General features: G+C 40.0%; 1 protein-coding gene across 1 annotated transcript in view; it reads right to left on the bottom strand.

Moving 5' to 3' along the window:
* LOC134650323 (uncharacterized) overlaps positions 1-21,648 on the bottom strand; it is a 106,316-nt gene that overhangs the window by 80,064 nt on the left and 4,604 nt on the right. The window contains exons 2-3 of the mRNA XM_063505283.1: positions 15,591-15,655; positions 995-1,124 (exon numbers count right to left, since the gene is read on the bottom strand). Of these exons, the coding sequence (XP_063361353.1) occupies positions 995-1,102 (108 nt within the window). The 5' untranslated portion in view covers positions 1,103-1,124; positions 15,591-15,655. The remainder of the gene's footprint in view (positions 1-994; positions 1,125-15,590; positions 15,656-21,648) is intronic.

Here is a 21,648-nt window from a genome sequence, read left to right as displayed (position 1 = left end):
ATTGATTGATATGATAGTCATCCAGAATATCCCAGGTGAAGGTGACCGACAAGTTCGACATGTAACAACTATAAAAGCGAACCGTCGTCTGGGCGTCTTTCCCGTTCACATATAAACAATACCTGTACTGTACGGCCCCGTCTCGGCTTTTACGGCAATTTTATGATTCACGCGTTTAGGCAAAAACACTGCATTAACCGCTACTGTACCACTAGTACGGACAAGCTAATTTTAACTACGAAAGACCTTGGTTTCGTACCTTAGTACTAGATTAAGATTTCGATACCTACTCGTACTATTTGATGGTGTTGGTAAGGAAATAAGACGGTGAAGTTTTAGGATTGTCAGAGTCACAAAATGTTGGATTCTGACCACAGTCCCTCTTTAAATGTTGTAAGACTCGATTTAAATTGACTTTTATCGTTTTTTTTTCTAGTCCCACACCTCCATTTCCATCCAGCATCACACTCTTAAAATACACGATGTCTCACTGATCCGTGCACGGAATACATTAATACCATCTTCTGTGGATCCACGATACATTTTGATGTGACGTCGCCGTCGTAGACAACTCACGTGAGCCCAATGATTTATAACTCAAGATACCTATCTACCTTAACCTTATAGGCGTTCCAAAATTGAAGCGCTTAACTTGTGACAATTGGACAAGTTGCCTTTAGTCGCGGCTGGACAAGCGAGAAATGTGCACGTGCTAACGAGCTCCCGCACACCGAAAGAGAAAGAGACGACCTTATGTTTAACAACGAGTGTGACAAAGATGGATGGAATGAGAAAATTAATCAAAAATAACAGATTTCTTCGTAGGCACAAAAAAAATATGGAAGTATTTTTTGTGCTCCTCAATTATGAGTAATAACCTATCTAGGTTATATAATATCATTGCGTGAGCCCGGGTTCATCAAACCGACTCGTTCCGTTCATGCACTAGTTTTGTCGGGGTCGTAGCCGTGTCAGTATGATATATGTTATTTACCTCGTTGGGCTCGCTCAGCTCGAACAGATCGAGCCGGTTGGCGTTCCACTGTTGGATCATGTTGCGGAGCGCCTCGCGCTCCAGCATGCGCTTGTCCGCCGCGTCCATCGTGTCACCGCATCAAGTCAGTCTGGAACCAAATTACGTACACAATTAGCTTCATAGTTCAGAAAACTACATCGGTCATTTAGCGGGAAGTTGCCACGCCATATTTTTACTCTTTTTTTTATCTTATAACAAAAGAGCTCGTGATTCTGATAAGAAATAACACACAATTTTTCCACATTAAACAATAAAGTGGTGTGGTGTGGTCGACTTTCTGTAGAATGGCTAACAAATTTTTCGAGATTAAATTAAGTATTCATATGTACAAGCTACCCGTTAATTCTATATAAGCATTCGCAGTTCCAAGGAACAATAGAGACTATTTTTTGCCCTTACCCCGTAAATTACGTTTGAGGATACCTTTACAAACCGTACAAGTAAAACGTAAAATTACCTGGGTACCTACTTTGAATATACACAAATATTAAACAAGTTCCATTTCGAATACCTACATATTTTTATTTTATCGATACACTATCTCCTAGCACTACGTACTAATCTATATCACAATAAACAATTGTTATAGTTTATTCATGTACTCCGTTACTACCAACGTGTAGGTGACACATTACAACGCACCGGAGCCTGGACAATGCCAGTGTTAGGAGATAACATAATATTTGTTGACAAAACCCGTTTCGGCACACCTACTCGGTGCATGGGCGCGATTACTATCGGATCTATTAATTGACGATTACGATAAATATTACGATAAGGCTGAATGTAGCATTTGAACTATTAAAAGTTTACAGGTTGCTATACATAATTTCCAATAATGAAGGGACGATAATGAGTTCAAGTAAGACTAAAGTCGCAGCAAGGATAAAACATCTACGTGTATATTTAGTAAAACTCGATCTAGATATACATTTATGCAATGATTAGTCGACTATGAAGAACGACACCGATTTATATAACAGTACGTAATGGAGTGGAGTTGTTTCCGATCACCTGTCATTTTCTTTCCGCTCCGTTTTGATTGATGTAATGTAACTAGCGATTGTTTCAAGGCATTTCTCAATGCTCTAACGAGCGAAAAACATGGTGAAATTGTTGAATTAAGCAGTGTCTATGGCAACGCCGATGGTGGGTAATCAAACAACGAGGTCAGGCGGCTAGCCAAAGTTTAAGGCACTTTCTATTTTCGTCGGGCATTTCTTGACTCGACAAAAATGCTCGCTGAATGCTCATTGATTGACTATTTCCTGCAATCAGTAATCGAATCGATCGATCATGCATGGCATCTAACTGCGCTCGATTACGTTGTTGTAGAGTTCTAATAAATAAATAGTTTTCTTTTCAACAATTTTTTTAAAGAAAATATGTATGCACATAAAGTGGGCGGACTTGGCATCCATCATGTAGGTACACTGGTACAGTACAGCAGGCGCACCTCCACACGCGCACTTCAGTATTTATAACGTAAACATATGGCCCCGTCGTGAAACACCGCGACCGATATGCCCGTAAAATCGTTTACTCATTGCAGTCATTGCCTAAAACGATTTGAATGTTTAATTTGGTCTAACGTACGTGACCTTTGTATTGAAGTACATAGTTTTTCAGATAGGTACCTTTTAAGCATATACCACCTTACTTTCAAAATGAGCATACTAAAACTCATATTACAGCAATTTGCCAATAGATATTTACCATAACAAAGGGGTGAACGTAAACCTCAGCGTGATCACCGCAAAAAGCCAAAATCACAACAGTGGTTATATCGCATATACCACCAATTACAACACGTATTGAATTATGATTGTTTTGAAGTCAAGTACTTCGGGCCATCGTCATTGTAATAAAGCAATTGCCTCAGGAATCCATATTGTATGCATATGCATCTGCTGCATTCCAATCAGCAGCGGGCACGTAATGTTAGTACGTGGAAATAGATTAACGTATACGTTTCGCGTTACTAGGAAACGTTTCCTATTTGAAAATTTCATCCGAAGCCAGTTTATTAGTGTTTGCTGTCAGAACCCGTACAGCCGGCGGGCTGTAATGTTAATGTTATTTGAAAACGCTTCCGCTGCTCGTGCGCTTGCAGCTGCAATGTTCTAGGTGCAAGCACGTAATACTTACTTATGTACACACATTCCCTTAGGAATTCCGTTGTTATATCTAGAGTAGTAATTAAATAATGGCGGATTGAATTCGGTGCAGAAGTGAGACTCTATTTTCAAATCATCATATATATCCGCATTATCAGCCCATAGTACTCAGTTACTGCTGAATTTAGGTAAACCTCTAACATGTCAAGCCAACTGGATATGGCTGCTAGACTTCCCTGGTTAAATTTTCTCAAACTGCCTTCCCATCTCGCAAGTAGCGTAAATATTAAAACGAATTATGAGATATTACGTAAATTACGCAAAAGTTAACAAACAATTACTGCACTAATTGAACAAATAATCTAAGCATCAGTAGAAATACATCATGCGTTATTCAGGTCAACTAAAATCGACCAATCATTTAACAGGCAGCTGCGATAAGTTGATACGAATTAACCAGCCGATGACAAATGGCTTCATTGATTTAAATGCCAAAGGACCTACATAGTTCTATCGCGAACAAACATGTTTGTGTGGTGGTAGTTCAGTAGGGCGCCCGATATTGATTCAAATAGAGTATAGCTTAGGAAATTTCTGATGAATCTTTATCAAATTCCTAGATGGCGAAACTTTTAGGACGCTGTACGGCTGCAGCTTTGCCTTAAAATTAAATTAACGTTAACCATAGCCTAGTGCGCATCGGTTCCAGTGGCGTTGTTGAATAGAACTCGATGCCCATCACTGGCTTGCCTTGGGAGTCTCATGACGACCAGCCACTGATTTGTTCAGTGCAATTTTTTTTGTAAAACTTTATGTAACACGAGAAGAGGGAGAAATCAGAAGTGTATAAGTATTATGTAGCATGTAGTTTGGACGGGGACGGGACACAGAAATGTCAATCGCGACGGAACTTCACGGTTGGACGCCGACCTTGCCCCTTCCTGTGCTACGGTGAACTGTCGCACACGCACCCAACTGGGCTGTTCATCGAGCGAAACACGTAAGACCCCTGTTTACATATTGGTTGTTTCGAATCTCGGGTCAAGTTTGACTAGTCGGGACATGTTTTATTAATGTTGAACCCGCGTCAGGCAGGCTAGCGTCATTCCTCATCCCACACAACGCAACGCAAAAACCCCAGACAACTCTATCATATCATAAGTTTGTATATAGACGGTGAAGTCGTTTTAGTCTGAACTCGAATTAGATATGATCAAAAATAAACTCGTGCAATATTTTCTTGCTTTCTCGTTTGGAATCTTGATGGAACCAACTGAACGGAAGTAAACCAGTTTAGAATACCGCCGTATCGCGGCCTTAACGAACTTATAATAACTTGATAAGATTAGTTATTCTATTCTCAAACCTATGTAAGCAATTTTATAATAACTTGATAAGATTAGTTATTCTATTCTCAAACCTATGTAAGCAATTTTATTATAAAATAGTTCTTATATATTTTACAATAAAAATAACTTGTTCGACGTAACACCTCGGCATAGTATAAAAGACGATTGTCTCACTTTCTCTCTCTAATGATATTTAATTCACCATGAGCATTTCGATACCTGCTCTGCTATCAAATCCGTCACTTCAAATTATTCAGCAAAATTTTCCAACCCATAAATAAGTTAATTGGGTAAACTGTAAAGTTCAACAATGAAGCCAGGATGCCAAGAACCAATTCAACCAACACACGCGGGTTATGATCGTGTAAACACAAACAATCTATTTTCCATTGAGCACGTTAATTCCGTTTAGCGTCGCGTGGGAACGCACGTCGTTCATACGAGGTGGGTGCAAAAACTAGCGACCCTCCAGCAAGTGCATAGGGGCAGAACACTGACTACCTCACATAGACTCTCTTCCATACTAACATACGAGACTCGTGGTCACCATCATTCAAGCCGCGATCCCGAGTTGTAACTTGTATCCTACACCATTTTATAATGTACCATAACTGTTGTAGAAAACGCCCATTTTTACAATTATGTCTAAATTTCTTATTTGTAATTTAATACTTACGTAAATTACAGTACAAATTGTACTCACACAATTCAAATGATCAGTCGCGTTTTCTTTCAGTAAGAAGAAACTAGTAAATCTCCATTCCATTTGGTGACTGTGAATTATCTTTTATGCTCCATCCAGTGAGCTAGTGATCTGGAGCGGAACAAGTGGACCCGCCACGACACTCCCTTATCAATAGGGTACCACTTCACATTTCTCCACATTCCACGAGCACTTTAAACACTTGCTCTTTTTGTGCAGGTCGCTCAAGTTACTAATGAAGGGGCAAAAACGAGGAATGCTAAGGTTAAGAGCCCGCGACCACATTACCCTCGTTCGTTTGAGCAATTATAAAACATCAAAATGTGCTAAACAGTTCTCTTAATTACCATTAATCTACTAAAATGTTGTTTTATCTCTTCACTTAAAAGCACAGCTTTCAGTTTAGGAATTGTCCATGAAAAAGGGACGTTAAAAAAGTACAGCTATGCATGCATCACGTGCATTTAAACGGCGGAAACTAAATCCCATTTCCACCAGCATTAACTGTTCTGTCATTTCTAACCGGAATATCTATAAAATGTGTCAATGTACGCCGACTAGCAATTTTTTCGACACGGTATCTTATTGCGAGCAACCGGCTTATTATAGCGGTTCAGTAAATTATCTGAATGTCGCAGACTTGGATGCGCCGCCATTCATAAAATCGCGTGTTCGTTAAAGCATGTTGCGTGAACCGTGAAACCTGATGTGTTTGCGATTTAGATAGCTTGACGAGTGTATGATATTATCGTAGTCGTATGTTCACATCGTCGGCTAACGAGAGTTTGCTCTCTGTCATCGCTTAGATGTAGAACGAGAAGAAGCTAGTCTCCCGGCGCGGCGCGACGGTCACGCGACAAGCGGAGTTCAGTTAACGTACCCAGAGCTTGAGAACTCGGTCCCCTTGTGTGAAGACTCCCATGTCTGTTATGTAATGCGACTATACTGTTATATGGTGTCGCGTCACGCAATACTAATTGATGTCTACGACGCTGTAATAAGTGTCGTCTTCACTCTGCCGTTTCGGTCTCCGCTAGCGCTTATCTCTAAACCTACATGTACCTAACATTTAAAACCGGCTTTTGTATTAGCGGCGCCCTCGTTACAGAAATGCAGCGACCAGTTTTTTACTTCTCCTTTATCAATGTCAAGACGAAAGGGTGATTTAGACGCATGTTTACCTTCTTAACCTTGAACTTTCTGAAGTATCAACGCACCCCTTGTCAGACTAATGATCATATAATAGACGTGTACACACACATGCCGTATAAGGTCCTGTCGTTGACGTGGATAAAAAAGTAGTGGTTTCACTTTAATATTGATACTTACATTAATTGGATTTGATAACTACTTAAAATGCGTAGTCGGCATTGACGAAGGAATGCAAAGGTATAAAGATAAAGCCGTGAGTCACATGGAAGGCACGCGAGACTCCGCGCCGCTAAGCTCCACCCCGACAGCCTTAGCACTTAAGCACAGGGTTATAGGTACGACTGTGTGGCACCCGATCTTGGTGACGTCACATCATGAGCGATAAATTAATCGCCAAGATAAAGATACAATTGACTTGCCAATTAATTACGCAGTGCGCTCAACTTCCATTGCACATTCATCTTCATCTTCAAAAATAGTTTTGCAACGATTTTACTGCTAGTTTAAAGCTCATGGGACATATTTGTCTAGTCATCAGATGTATTGATTTAGAATGAGTATACCTTACAATGTCAAGGAAACATCAAACTTATTACCTACGAGTAATGACTAAGGGCGCGCACCTGCTTTATAGCTTACAAACTCGACACGACGCTGGTGTTCATCGGACTAGAATCAAATTACCGTGCTGTCAGCATCATCCCGGTGTAAACAGACTATATTTGGTTACTTACAAGAGCAAAACAATACAAGACGTGAATCTCAGATTTAGAGAGTCGCATCTTATATATTGGCGAAGTGATAGTAGGACAGCAGTTAGCAGTCGGGTTTCGTTCCGGTGTGTCAGAGAGAGTAAGCGCGTTGGCAAGCCGCCGGCGAGCCCAGCGCGGGGTGCCACGTTTTGCAATCTGGGCACAGGTACTGACGAGAAATGACGCGGGCCACAACTCTGACGGCATTAGCGACTACAAACGACCGTGACCGGACGGACGCGTTCACTATCGATGAAAGCGGTGAAACACGCGATTACGTCGCATAACTGATCTGTTTTGGAGAAACAACGAAAATTTGTGATATGCACGATCTGTTGATTTAGTTACGAGAATATCTTCGTTTTACAAAATCGCACAGTGTCTCGCCCGTAAGATAGACTACCCGTCCTTTTCTAATTAATACAGGGACGAGCTATTATAATATAGTTATAAATAAAAGGATGGAAAGTCTATCCCCGCGCGCGAGATACTGTCGCGGCGCACCTAAGCTAAGCCCAACAAGGCCAACTGACGAGTTAAGAGGTAAATTTAATGTCGTCGCTATACGATCGCTAAAACAATTATAGGATGTGGTCTGAATGGTTTCTGAGTTTTCATTTGGCAGAAGCATTGTTTTGGGTCATAAGCTTACGGTCATTCAGGTCATTTAGCAAAAAATGTTGATGTGTCGCACCTATCTGAAGAACCTAATCTTATCTAAAATTGCTTATCTATAGATGACTTAAATAGGTACCTAATACTGAAGTTGTCTAAATGCAATGCACTTGAGAAAAAAGTATGTCAAAAGGGAGCCACAGTTAATGTGTTTAAAACTCCCTATAGCGGTAACTGTCGTCTGTGGGTACAGACAATTTGTGCCGTACCATATCGACCATTGAAGGGTGTACGAAGGGTGGCCGGAGCGGAGCCTGGCACCGACTGTACCAACGTGCACCTCACGCAGGTTCCCTCAATGGGTAACCCGACACGGAAAATGACATACTTATAGAAACTACCGATTTTGAAACGACTCGCGACGAAATAATATTTTTGTCTCACGAAAATAAAAATATTAGGCCAATGTCGTTGAACAAAGAGTAGCTGAACAAACCTCTTAGTTAATTGTAATTTGGTAACGGAACGGCAAACTACCGCGGATTAAAAAGATAATCTAAGACAATACTCGTCTTGCGCCATTGATGTTCAGATTCAGACTGTGTTCAGAGAACCGAAATGCCATTACAAGCCATTGTTTCCAAAATCATTTTGCAAGGCGGCAGGTAAACGATAAATAATACGTAATTTACTTGCTCTTGCTTCAATATCACGTTCTGTTTCCGTTACTACAAAATTCCCACAATATTGTATTGAGTATTGACAGTTGTTAGATAGTTGTCGGCTTATTAACATTCTCGGCCAGTGAGCACGGTTACTGACAGTGACCCACTTCAACTCCGCGTATTTCTTGTAATTTTACTCGTATGTAATATATAAATAACAGCAATGTTTTAACGATGTTTACAGGAGGTATCGGTTCTTTTCTAAGGTTTTCTAAGAACAGCTATACATTGATGTAACTAGTACGTACTACGTACCGCTCCAACAAGCAATGTGTATAATAAAATATAAAATATAAATCATCGATATCCAAAACGGACAAGGCTTCCGATCAGGTAGCTATTTATTGAATGTGAATAAACATTCAAACCAAACAAACTTATTTAAAAATTGCATAGGATAGGTAGAAGTTATGAATGAAAACAGGTATTATTCCCAACTGGGTTCGCCAATGACGGCGAGCTAATCCAATTTAGGTATGTATAGAGTTGCTGTCGGAGGAAAATGTAAGTAATGTAAGAATGTTCTAATTTTCCGAGTTATACGAACAATCTGAATATAGTCTCCGTTCCATGTTAAATAATTATACAATTATACACCACACTCGCAACGCATTTTTAGGGTTCCGTACCCAAAGGGTAAAAACGGGACCCTATTACTCAGACTCCGCTGTCCGTCCGTCCGTCTGTCCGTCCGTCTGTCACCAGGCTGTATCTCACGAACCGTGATAGCTAGACAGTTGAAATTTTCACAGATAATGTATTTCTGTTGCCGCTATAACAACAAATACTAAAACAGAATAAAATAAAGATTTAAGTGGGGCTCCCATACAACAAACGTGATTTTTGACCGAAGTTAAGCAACGTCGGGCGGGGTCAGTACTTGGATGGGTGACCGTTTTTTTGCTTGTTTTGCTCTATTTTTTGTTGATGGTGCGGAACCCTCCGTGCGCGAGTCCGACTCGCACTTGGCCGGTTTTTTTTCATGTTACGTCGTAGATACGACTATTTTTCTTTGCAAAAAACGTAGTCAGAATTAGGTAATTTTAATAATAAAAATGCTCTAATCAGCAAAGCATCAAAGCCAATCAGTCGTGATGTAGGGATCTATAACTGTTAACACTATCAGATCTTTAAGTCAATACATACACTTACGAGCAAAAAAATCGACTCAAGTAACAATTTTTAGTTTTTGTCGTGTTTGTGAACTAATTATAGTTAACTGCAATCTCACTTGAGTCGATTTTTTTGCTCGTAAGGGCGGTTTCGCACTACGTCCGATCCGAATCAGATCCGAACACGTGAAAATAAGGGTCTAGAAAACTCGGACCGAATTCGGATATTCGCTTACGCACTAGTCCTATCCGAACCCGTGAAAATATGGGTCTAACTCGGACCGAATTCGGATATTCGCTTACGCACTAGTCCTATCCGAACCCGTGAAAATATGTCTAACTCGGGTTTATCCTTCAAATCTTTGTCCGGCGAACATAATAGCCCTAACACACTACCGCACCGCACCAAGGCCACGTTGCGCTGCAACAATAAGTGAGAGCGAGAAAAATATAGATTTGTTTCTCATTCTCACTTATGGGTGGCGCACCAAGGTCGCGGTGCGGTGTGGTAGTGTGATACGACTTTGGACTCAAATTATGCCGGCTACACACGTAACTATAAATCTTAGCGATTAATCTGTGCAGTCCGATTTGCGCAGTTTTATCTACCGTGTGTATGACAAATCGTTGTCGATTTATAGTTTATAGTTAATGTGTGTAGCAGGGGTTAGTGGACGCGAATTATGGGGTCGTACTCGTACATTATTGCCCTGTGAAAAGAGTGGCTTCGTATTATCGCCCTGTACAGCCCAATAATACGCGTCCATCTGTACTTTCTTGGGTTGAGCATTATTTGGTTGTATATTAGTGGCTCCCTGCCGCTACACGTCATGGCTCCTCTACACGATGGGCCAACGCAGGCCACTCCAAGGGACGCATTTATGCGTTAGAGGGAGCAAGTGATATTGCTATCTCATTCTACCGCATGGCTGCGTCCCTTGGAGTGGCCGGCGTTGACCCATCGTGTAGAGGAGCCATACCCCGCCCGCCCCGCTACCCCTCTTCTCGTACGCAGCTCGGCTTTAACTCGGACGCAGTGCGCGAGCGTTCATACAAATAATACTACGGCTACTTCGGTCCGTCAAAATTCGTCTCCGGAATGGAGATTCTAGAATGACGGAAAGAAATCGGATGACGGATATCGGATGTAGTGCGTAACTTACCATAGAAATAGTTCTACGGCTACAACGGACCATATTTTCACGTGTTCGGATCTGATTCGGATCGGACGTAGTGCGAAACCGCCCTAAGTGTAGTTACATTCAGGGATCGGATACCGGTATTTTTTGTATGGGAACGGAAACGGTATTTTTTCGTTCTTTGCTAATTACTTCATTTCTAATTGGGCAATCTAATAATACGAAGTCGTAACCTAAAAACACAATTGAGTCCTACATTTCAAGTATAAAATAATTAAAAAAATATGGTTATTTTTAAGTTTTTGCAAAAAACCGGTTCCGATCCCTGGTTACATTAGTCAAGCTTCTAAACACGCGAAAATGTCTGGCATATCTAGATATAGATTTGCAATAGTGACAATAGATCAACCTAGAAAGTTGAAGTCATACATATTCGACATAATCAGAGTAAGTATTTATTTTAATATCTTTATTTTTCAACAAGTTTAATACAACTGTAAATCGTTGGTTACACTTTGAGAATCAATAACTGTAGACAGTGTAGACCAAGAATGTATCTGAACTCTGAATTGAACGTTTTATATTCAAGCAAACATGGGATAAAGCAATGGATCTTAGCAAATTAATACATGTCATACGCTGCGCTGAACCAGACGTGTAACGTTTATCAACGGTACGTATTGGAATGCTAGTCATCGTCTGACGCCTAATTGAGCCCGGCGAAAGGAAAAGTTTTGTATATTATTCAAACTCTGTTACATCACTAAATCAGCCCTGATACCTACAAACAGATGCACATCAGTAAAACAAATAAAAAGTCGGTGCAGCACTTGTATCAGCTCCCTTCACACGCATTTGCTTATTTCATGCGTTTCACTACACAAATCTACATTATAGCGTTCATCGCTAATAGCAAATATACTGACTAGGGATTGCAATCCGGTCTGGCGGATCCGGTAATCCGGCCGGATCCGGTACATTTTTCAAGCTACCGGATACGGCAAATTTCACCGGATCCGGTCCCGGATCCGGTAAAAGGAATAAAAGCTCTAAAATATAAAATAACAGCTTAAAACACTGCTAAAATTTAAAAATTCTCGCCAATATTCGTACTAAATTCTATTATAATGCTCCCCTCCCCGCGTTCCCGCTCGCAAACAGCAACACAACAACTTGTTTGTTAGTTGACAACAGTCTTCTACCGACGAAATATGTGTCATCGTAGTGTTGGTTGAGAATTGAGATTCCCGTGCACCGTAAGTAAGTACTGAATTGTTTTATGTTTAATTAATTGTGTTGTTACATGATAATATAACGTACATGTTGTTTCGTTTAATTTAGTAGGTACAAACCATTATAGCCCAGTTATAATAAGTATTAACTGTATAAGTTGTTCGCAGAAATCGCGAAGCGTCTGGTTGACGTAACTGGTGACCGACGAGCTGGCGGCTACCTCGCACAACGTATCAGCATTGCGATACAGCGAGGAAATGTCGCCAGCATCCTTGGTACAATGCCTCAAGGGCCTATTTTAGATTTAAGCTACTTTTTAATTTCTTTTAGTAATACACTGTATATATCTTGTTTGTAAATAAATGATTATAATACTGCATTTAAAATAGAATGAAAAAATACTTATAAGACTTCATTCAGCAGTCAAGTTTTGTCGAATTTAAAGTAAATAGAATATGTTATTTTGTTATTATTATGCTAATAAATAAAGCGAAGAATTGAAAGCACCTTTCTGTAGGAGTTGTGGGGCTATAGATATTTAAGAGAAAAAGAAGATTTTAATTTGTGAGACTGATTATTGTAATAAGACTTCATGGTTACCTACGTAATAAAAACGTTGATGTTTGAAATCTGAAACTGTCGTTTTATTAACCCATTAGAAAAATATCCTTAACTGCGCATATAACGCTAAAAAACATAATAAAATATGTGTCTGGACGAATTTATCATCCGCAATACCAATCCGGCCGGATCCGGCCGGATCCCCGGATTGAGGCCAAAATCCGGCCGGATCCGGCCGGATTCAAAACCAGACCGGATTGCAATCCCTAATACTGACTTCTTTCACAATATCCTATCTGCTTTCAGCTTGTTTCGAAAAATGAACTTTGTTACCTAAGCACACGGCTATTTTTAGCAACTAGATAATTGGCTAATATACGTAACTGTAATGAAGCAGACAAAATAGCGAAGCGGTTTGTTTGTACATATAAGTGAAATACTCTTTTAGGCCATATACGAGACCATATTGTTGCATAACAGCTTTTTTTTCGTAGCGTACTACGACTGACTACAAGTAAGGAAACACAAGCGAAATTTCGGCTGCGCTATGACGAAATTACAATACAATGAATCACGCAGGGGATCTAATGGTGCGTAGACGTGTTCGTACTTACGTTACGTACGTAACGAACAATGGTTTAGTTCACATAGAGAATTACTTTTGTAAGCTTTTGGACCGGTTACATAGTCAGAGGACCAAATCACTTTTATGAATTAATATTAAATTTGGCTTTAGTAGTAATAGTAACTAGCATGTAGATTAAGTAAAAACTATCAATGATTGGATCATTAAGTTGTTATTTTAAATTTGGGGACAAGGAGACTCTTAGTGAGAGCGTTTTAGGAGGTATGTGCAAATCAAAGGTACTTATTACTTCTGTTGTTTCTCCAATAACGAAAATAGAAAATGTGGAACAACTAATCCCAATTGAACCCATTTTTTTTACCCAACTATCATCAAACTTATAGAAACTATAATATTGGCCAATGTTTATAATTATCAAGTGTTTACATTACATAGATTTCCAGCGTCCTTGCGTATGAAAATGGGCTTTAGCAGGTGGTAGGTGCACCGTTCCACTTGCAGTCTAATTGAATTAGTGGCAATCGGCTTGCTGACTCGCTGCGACGCCGGCCGCCCCCATTCATGCCCTACGTATACCCACATAACGTGACTGTAATTAAACTATAGCCTGAAAAAATAACGCTTCAATGAACATCAACAGCAAATTACCAGCGTGTCTTTACTAACCAAAATGAACGTTCTATCAAGTCATAGACACTCCGAAACTAGAATATTTTCTTGAGCAATTGCAGACTAGGATATTAATTACCGATTAATCTCAATAATATAGTATACCGATGAATTTCTACAAATTGAAGAAATTCATTTGCCACGATCATAAGGGCGGTTACAGACTAGTGTTTTATACGATCGTACGCGTACGCGCGGTCGCTACCTATGTAGTTGGACCTCGCCATCGAAAAAGCTGGTACCGGGAAGCGCTAAGAGAAAGGAGCGAGGTACTTAATAACTATTTTGTATATTTATATTTAGAAGGTAAAGTTTAATTATGAAATGACTCTATGATGAATACATGTTATTTTCATGAGCTTGTATTCGCGGTGGGTACCTACAGTCTGTACAGTTGCGGTGCGAAAGCAACCTGACACCGCATCCGCTGAGCAGGCTGAGCTTACCAGTACGGCCGACCAGTACAATGACCTATTCAGCTTAAACTATGACTATTGTCTCTTCGGTATTATGGAAGTTAATATTCATCGTTATCTATAAAGTAATACCTCTCAGGGCTCTCATAAATTCATGGGGTGGGGCCCAAATTTGTTTAGTATTAATCTGTCAGTAAAAATATTATTCAAGTACCTATCAACCTACCTATTCTCAATATTACTCTCAAGTTGACAATATTGACAAATCGGATGATCCCATATAGTTGATATACTATAAAATCATGAATAATTTGGATGGAAGGCAGTCAAAGAATACCTTAATATTGATTTCAAGCACAGATCACGACACAAAAAACTACATAATTTTATTCTTCAAATTACAAAGCATAATTAAATTTGAAAGGATACAAAAGGATAAACTGACGGAACAACATCCCGTAGAAGTCGCCAGCGCACAGCTTTCAAAGTCCAGTGATAATGATAGCGCTGGACGCGGTACTTTAAAAACTGGTTATAGTAAAATATGCCATTTACTGCGGGAGGCTAACGTGAAAGTTTAGCTAGCGATTACTTTAACATGTTTATCTCAGAAACTTGACTGCTGCTCTGACCCACATGCTAATCTAAACGATCTCTAGTATCGCAAAGAAAAAAGTTTTGTCATGTTTAAAATTTATTGCTGTAGGTTACACTGAAAAGATCCAAAAATCTATTCAGCATTAAGGAAGCACCTTGTAGACATCAAAAGCAACTCCAAGACGATGATAGCACTAAGTCTTACAGATAGAAACCTAAGGAAAGGGGCTTGGCCGCGAGCACTCGTATGATTGAGCCAGCGCTTTTGTACAGAGAAAACGGCGTGAGAAAGTAAAAAGACGCAATCATCCAAGAGAAAAGCTCGTAGAGGCAGGTACATGCGGCGCCTTAATAGAATACTTAAAAATTCAGGACATAGGCCAACGCTCGGGGCTTGACCCACTACCGCTACTTTAGCACTTCTGTTAACCAACGTTTATGGCCATAACATGCCCTTTACAATTATAGCGTTTAGTGATGTTATGTGTACTTAGAAACGCCAAGGAAAATTGGTTATGAAGATATCAGAAGCACACGCTTGCGAAAGTAGAGTTAAGTGGTTCTGAAATATCTTGTAGGGTCAGACTGTACGAAAGGGGGAGCTGGGACTTAGATTTTTTTTTGACAAAGTGGTATCATTATGACACTATTTGTAAATGATTGTAATGTGTAGATCACGTCAAACTAAGCATCTTTTATTGGAAAAACTTTTCTCTAAAATAAAAAATGGCCGAGTTAGACGCGACCAAAGATTGATGTTTGGGAGCTGGGACTTGTAAGTCCCAGCCCCCCCTTTGCTACAGTCCAACCTCTTGTAGTTTTACTTACGTTAGAAAGAATATCGACACGCCGTCAGACAGCAGTTGGCGTTGTCGTTAACTACGCCATGCTATCTGCAACAAGAGAACTTATGTCACTAATTGTACCAACTTACCAAGTGCCGCTGTTTCAATAATCCTCATGGACACTTACATTGTCACAATTGGGATTAACGTGACTTGCAAGGCTTATATAAATAATACCGTCTAACTAATGCTTTTACATATTTATAATTATTATTGATGCAGATAACAATATTAAACAATGTAAACTTAAGGATTAGCCACAACTCCTACCAAGTATGTACCCAAGTATCATAATGAGTCATCAAGGCAGATAATTTGTGATATATTTAGATAATACCTCGGCTTTTATCTATATCTGATTCTTATCAACTAGCTTTAGCTGCACCTGTTACGTTACATTGAAAGGGTCCTTTTGTAGTTTACATTCGTTCTAAAATCATCACACCAACATTGAGATATTTGGGTAAAGTAAACCAATGTTATCAATTCTTTTAACATCACTTTTTCAAGCATAGGATACAAAGAGTAGTATGTCCGAGGTCCGACATAACTATTATGACTAGTGACAAAACCATAGCTTTCGTCAACATATGACAGCGACATTTGCGTCAAGAAAACGTAGTCAAACGAAGAAGGTCGCACATGCAGTATTTAAAACTTAAACAACACATTTACACAATAGCTTTCTCTATGCTTTCATCGGATAGGGATCTAGCTGTACAAGAGGCGCCGATAGGCGACCGCACCATAAAAATTGGTACCTGCGAGGCTGCTCGCAATCATTATTGAATCACTGCCTGCACAAGTGACTCACTGAGGCAACGACCCGAGTACCCCAGAACGCCAAGTGTTGCAAATTCAAGAGATAAAAAAGTTGTAATCATTGGCGGTGACGGTGACAATGCCTATTGGGCCTCATTATAAAACCTTTGTTCTTGTATCTCTTGTAAGGGATTTGACTCGTCAATCGTATTTAGAAATAGTCACAACGATTTACATATTTGCTTTGTTTGATGAATGAAGTTGCTGTTATGATGATTCCTGATTAAAGGTTCGTCCTGATAAAATTACCGTTAAAACTTGCATATCGCTCTACGCATGTTAGGATCACTGCTGAAATTAGAACTATTAAATTCGTTTTTAGTGGACCAAAGTCAATGACAACTCAAGCAGTAGCCGTGACACGATATAACATGGGCATAGGTGAGGATAATGCCCATAACAGCCTAATTAGAATGTGAAGCCCGTAGCCCCGCCTCGCGCCGAAGAATAAGCGCATAGTACGCATAGGCATGGCACGTGTCACGATTTTGATATTCCGAGGACCAAGTACTGGCGTTAGGAGGTAAAATGCAGGTAATGTTGAATAAGTACTTGGCAAACGGCTATAAAGTTTATGCAGCTTTATATCCAGAGCTTGTTTCTTTTTAAGTGCTTGCATCTATTTCAGGCAATATGTATTACATATTGCCCATACAACCCATAGTGGTACATGGGCCATTTTATTTAAAGTTGTCCCCTACACTTTTTTTTCAAAATTGGGATTTTTATGTTATTTCTACTCAAAATCATGAGCTCTTTTGATGGCACTATGGGTTATAAATATTAAGAACTTAGAAGGTAAGGCTGAGAAGGTACATTATTTTGTGTGGAGGTATTTCAATGTTTAAATCCGAATATTAATTTTGACCTTGGACCCATAAATTAACTACTCAAAATTGGGCGCCCAACTGGTAAGACGTAAGACCTATTGAATTGACTAATCAGGAAGTCTGCTTAGTCATTTGTTCGTGAACATCAAGCAGTTATTGAATTTGATTAAACTATGACGCGTTTTGTGTCGTCCTGTTGAAAACGGAGCATGTACGAATTGTATGGAGGTCCGACTTTCTGTTTCAAGCAGGCCGCACTGATATTTCGGTTGACGATTGCATCCAGTGCCGGCCCGAGCCCTTGATCAGGGTAGAGCGTAATCGGGTTTTGGCGCCCTTCGTTGAAGCGGTTGAAGTTTTCAAACGTATTCCACCCCCCCCCAATTCGCGTCTTTTATAACTTTTTTATCATTTGCCATTTTGGCGCCCCCCTTGCCATCCGGCGCCTAAAGCGACCGCTCCACTCGCTCTACCCTAGATCCGGCCCTGATTGCATCCATTATAAAATAAACATTGACTTCACGACTGCGAGCGAAATGCAAAGCAAAGAGGTCATGTCATGGCGTCCCTGCGTGAATCAAAAACTTGTCTTCGTCATTATTAACTTTTATAATGCAATTTCGCAGTTTCCGCGAAGAAAAGAGATCACGCCGCGAGGCTCAGCGGTTCAGCGAAGCGCTACTTCCTTGGCTGATAATACCATCGGTTACCAAATGTTCGGCTTTCGTTCGCGAACCAGTGAAAATGAAATGTCTCAAGCATACTGGATCTCAAGGTAACTTTTACACTAGTTGCCTGAGGCGAGCGTTCGCTGGCGCCCGGTGCGATGGATATCAGCCCTGCAGCGCAACGGTCGCGACGAATGCACCACCGTGACGTCTGATGACAATCCGGACTGGTACCGTTTGCTCTCGTCTCGCTGTCTTGGTGAGTACATTAGCAAAAGCACACGCAAAATAACAATGGAAATTTACAAGCTGTTTGAAACATAGCATAAACATCTTTTAATGGTGAAACCTAAGCGCAATATTGTGTAGGAATGCTGCCGGAAGTAGGTTCCCTTCCTTCTCCATCCAACTTTAGGGAGGCAGGGTTGAATAAACCTCGTCTGTTCGCATCCCTATATCCTACACATGACCATCAATACCATCGATGTCATTCGATGAAAAATGAGAACGCATTTCACTTCGGTAATGCGTTTACGCATAGATAGTGGTTAATAGCGTTATTTCTCTATTACAGTACAAAGTTCCTATGGCCACTTCCGGTCTCCATGATTAGATTAGATCAGCTTGCCCTGAAGCTATTTTCAGCGGAATCGGAAACAGGCCAGTGTGTATTAACTTGCAAGTGTAACCCATTTAACTTGCAAGATTCAATTACAAACATTGCGACAGCAGGTAAAACTACATAAAAGCTTATAATAGTTAGAAAAAATAAGCACTTGCCAATTTGGAAAGAATGTAGGTACGCGTCAATATCATAGAATTCATAGATGTTTTCACTCCTATTTCTTGTGAATAAGGTGAAAGGTCGAGTTGTGTTAAAATACTTTGGCGAACTAAGTACTCGCCTTGGCAATTCGCGTGCAAAGGTAGGCAGGTGGAAGTAGGTATGTGTAAATGTAGGTACTTTAGGGCCATTTATCTGTGACCTTTGACTTGACCTCTCGCCGGACAAGAGCCTAGCCTAGCGGGTAATTTATCGCTCACGCGAAAACGAAACGGAACTTTGTCACTAACTGAGGAGCCTTATAGATGGACCAAAGACTGACAGTACATTATCGTACAGGTACGGTCGCCATCAGATATATCGGAGCGGCCAAGGTGCTCACAAATATTTGAACACGCTTCTACTGTCAAGGCTTTAGAGTGTGTGTTCAGATATTTTTGAGCCCCTCAGCAGCTCTGATATATCTGATGGCGACTGTTCAGTGTACAAGGTAAGGTATCAACATAACCAATACAATACAATGTAAATAACTAGTAGTTCGCCCCGAACTGAGAACTCGCGGTTTTCCCAAAATTATATAGAGCGATTGACTTTGTTGCACCTACTTATTCGTATAGTGCGACATAAAATAGGTAGTAGAAAATATTTTTTAAGAAAAAAAACCGACTTCTAGGGGGACTGGTGAAAGATTATTGTACATAGATGGTGCACTATGTAGAAAAGGAGGTAAAACCACCCACTTTTCTAGTAGGTAGCATTTCGTTTCTGTAAGGGTCGCAGTTTTAGCCTAACGAACCCACTTCTCTGATAGCAGTTCGGTTCTGTGAGGATTGCAGTTCGAACCTAACCAAACCCACTTTTCTAGTAGCATTTCGTTTTTATAAGGCTCGCAGTTCTAACCTAACCTAACCAACTTTTGTTCGGTTCTGTGAGGATCGCAGTTCAAACCTAACCTAACCCACTTAACGGCGCGTGCGGTGCGGTGTACGGGGGTTTGAGCGGGAGGGGCTAGTAAGTTTGGCATCATTATTCTTTAAATTATAAGTAGTACCTACATTTTATGGTAGGTAATCATAGTGGTTTATTTAGATTAGGTATCAGTGGTTTTCCTGGTCAAGGTCCGAGTCCGGGTCCAGTTCCGGGTCCAGGACCAGGTCCAGGTCGAGGTCCAGGTCTAGGTCTTGGTCCAGGTCCAGGTCCAGGTCCGGGTTCAGGTCCAGATAAGAGCCCGGATCCAGGTCCAGGTCTGGGTCCAGGGCCAGCTCCGTCAAAATCGAAATTCGAAATCGCCAAACGTGCTGTACTATGCGTCATTAAAGAGTTCTGTTCTGATTGTCATTAGCAGTTCCATTTCATCAAATGCGACAGTTTTTAGTGTAAATTCTTGATTTTCTGATGAAAATACAAAAATCTCTATACCTTTAAGATTTGAGGAGTTCCCTCGATTCCTCATGAATCCCATCATCAGAACTCGAGCTTGACAAAAATGTGGCTTAAAAACGTAACTTGCTTAACAAACATAACGAAGAGGACAAATCACCAAACGTAACTATGCGTCGTTGAAGAGTTCCGTTCTGATCATCATCAGCAGTTCCACTTCATCAAATGCGACAATTTTTAATGAAAATTCTTGATTTTCTGATAAAAATACAAAAATCTCTATACGCATGCCTTTAAGATTTAAGGAGTTTCCTCGATTCCACATGGATCCCATCATCAGAACTCGATCTTGACAAAAATGTGGCTTAAAAACGTAACTTGCTTAACAAACATAACGAAGAGGACAAATCGCGAAACTATGCGTCTTTGAAGAGTTCCGTTCTGATCATCATCAGCAGTTCCACTTCATCAAATGTTACTTTTTTGAATGTATATTCTTGATTTGTTGATAAAAACATAAAAATCACAATATGTATGCCTTTAAGATTTGAGGAGTTCCCTCGTTTCCTCATGGATCCCATTATGAAATCTGGGTTTTGACAAAAACGGGAACAATCTGTATGCATATGCATACAATCAAAAAAAGAATTTTCAAAATCGGTCCAGTAATGACGGAAATATGAAGTAACAAACATTAAAAAAACCGGCCAAGTGCGAGTCGGACTCGCGTTCCAAGGGTTCCGTACATTAACCCCTCGTATGCTTAGACACGGATCCGTGCGTGGGAATTTTAATCTATTGTTGTAAATGTCACTTTTTCAATGATCAAATTTGACAGGTAGCATACGAGGGGTTAAGTCCGACTCACGCTTGACTGCACTTTTCTAATTAGTTTTTTTGTCATCTATAGGTAAAGAACTATAACGTGTATTTTTTTCAAAATTTTAAACCCAGTAGTTTCGGATATAAGGGGGGGGAAATCATTTTTTTCCTATTTTCTTAAATAACTGCTAAACTATTTATCCTACAATTATAAAAAAAATATATTTGAGATTTTTACAATGAGCTCTTTCATTTGATATGTAACACGATATAGTTTGAAAAACTTTATTTTTTAATTTCCTCATTTACCCCCAAAACATGGCCTCCACATTTAAAATTCATTTATTTACGTTACACGTCCATCTTTGGGTCACAAACTTACATATGTGAGCCAAATTTCAACTTAATTGGTCCAGTAGTTTCGGAGAAAATAGGCTCTGACAGACGGACGGACAGACAGACACACGTGTGATCCTATTAGGGTTCCGTTTTTTCCTTTTGAGGTACGGAACCCTAAAAAAAACACAATCGAATTTGATAACCTCCTCCTTGAGATTTAGAAGTCGGTTAATAAATGAGAGCGCCACTTCGTACGTAACTGTCACATTTTTACACAATACATGGCAACAATTTAGTATGGACATTTTTGAGTTCCATTTTATTTAATTTCTACTATTTTATGTCGCTATAGAGGCGGCAATGGATCAAAAATCGCGTGGATTTAGTGCAAGGTCT

The sequence above is a fragment of the Cydia amplana genome, chromosome 8 (assembly GCF_948474715.1).
Source record: "Cydia amplana chromosome 8, ilCydAmpl1.1, whole genome shotgun sequence".
Lineage (NCBI taxonomy): Eukaryota > Metazoa > Arthropoda > Insecta > Lepidoptera > Tortricidae > Cydia > Cydia amplana.
Note: the sequence above shows the minus strand (reverse complement) of the source record. Positions and strands in the feature narration are given on the sequence as shown.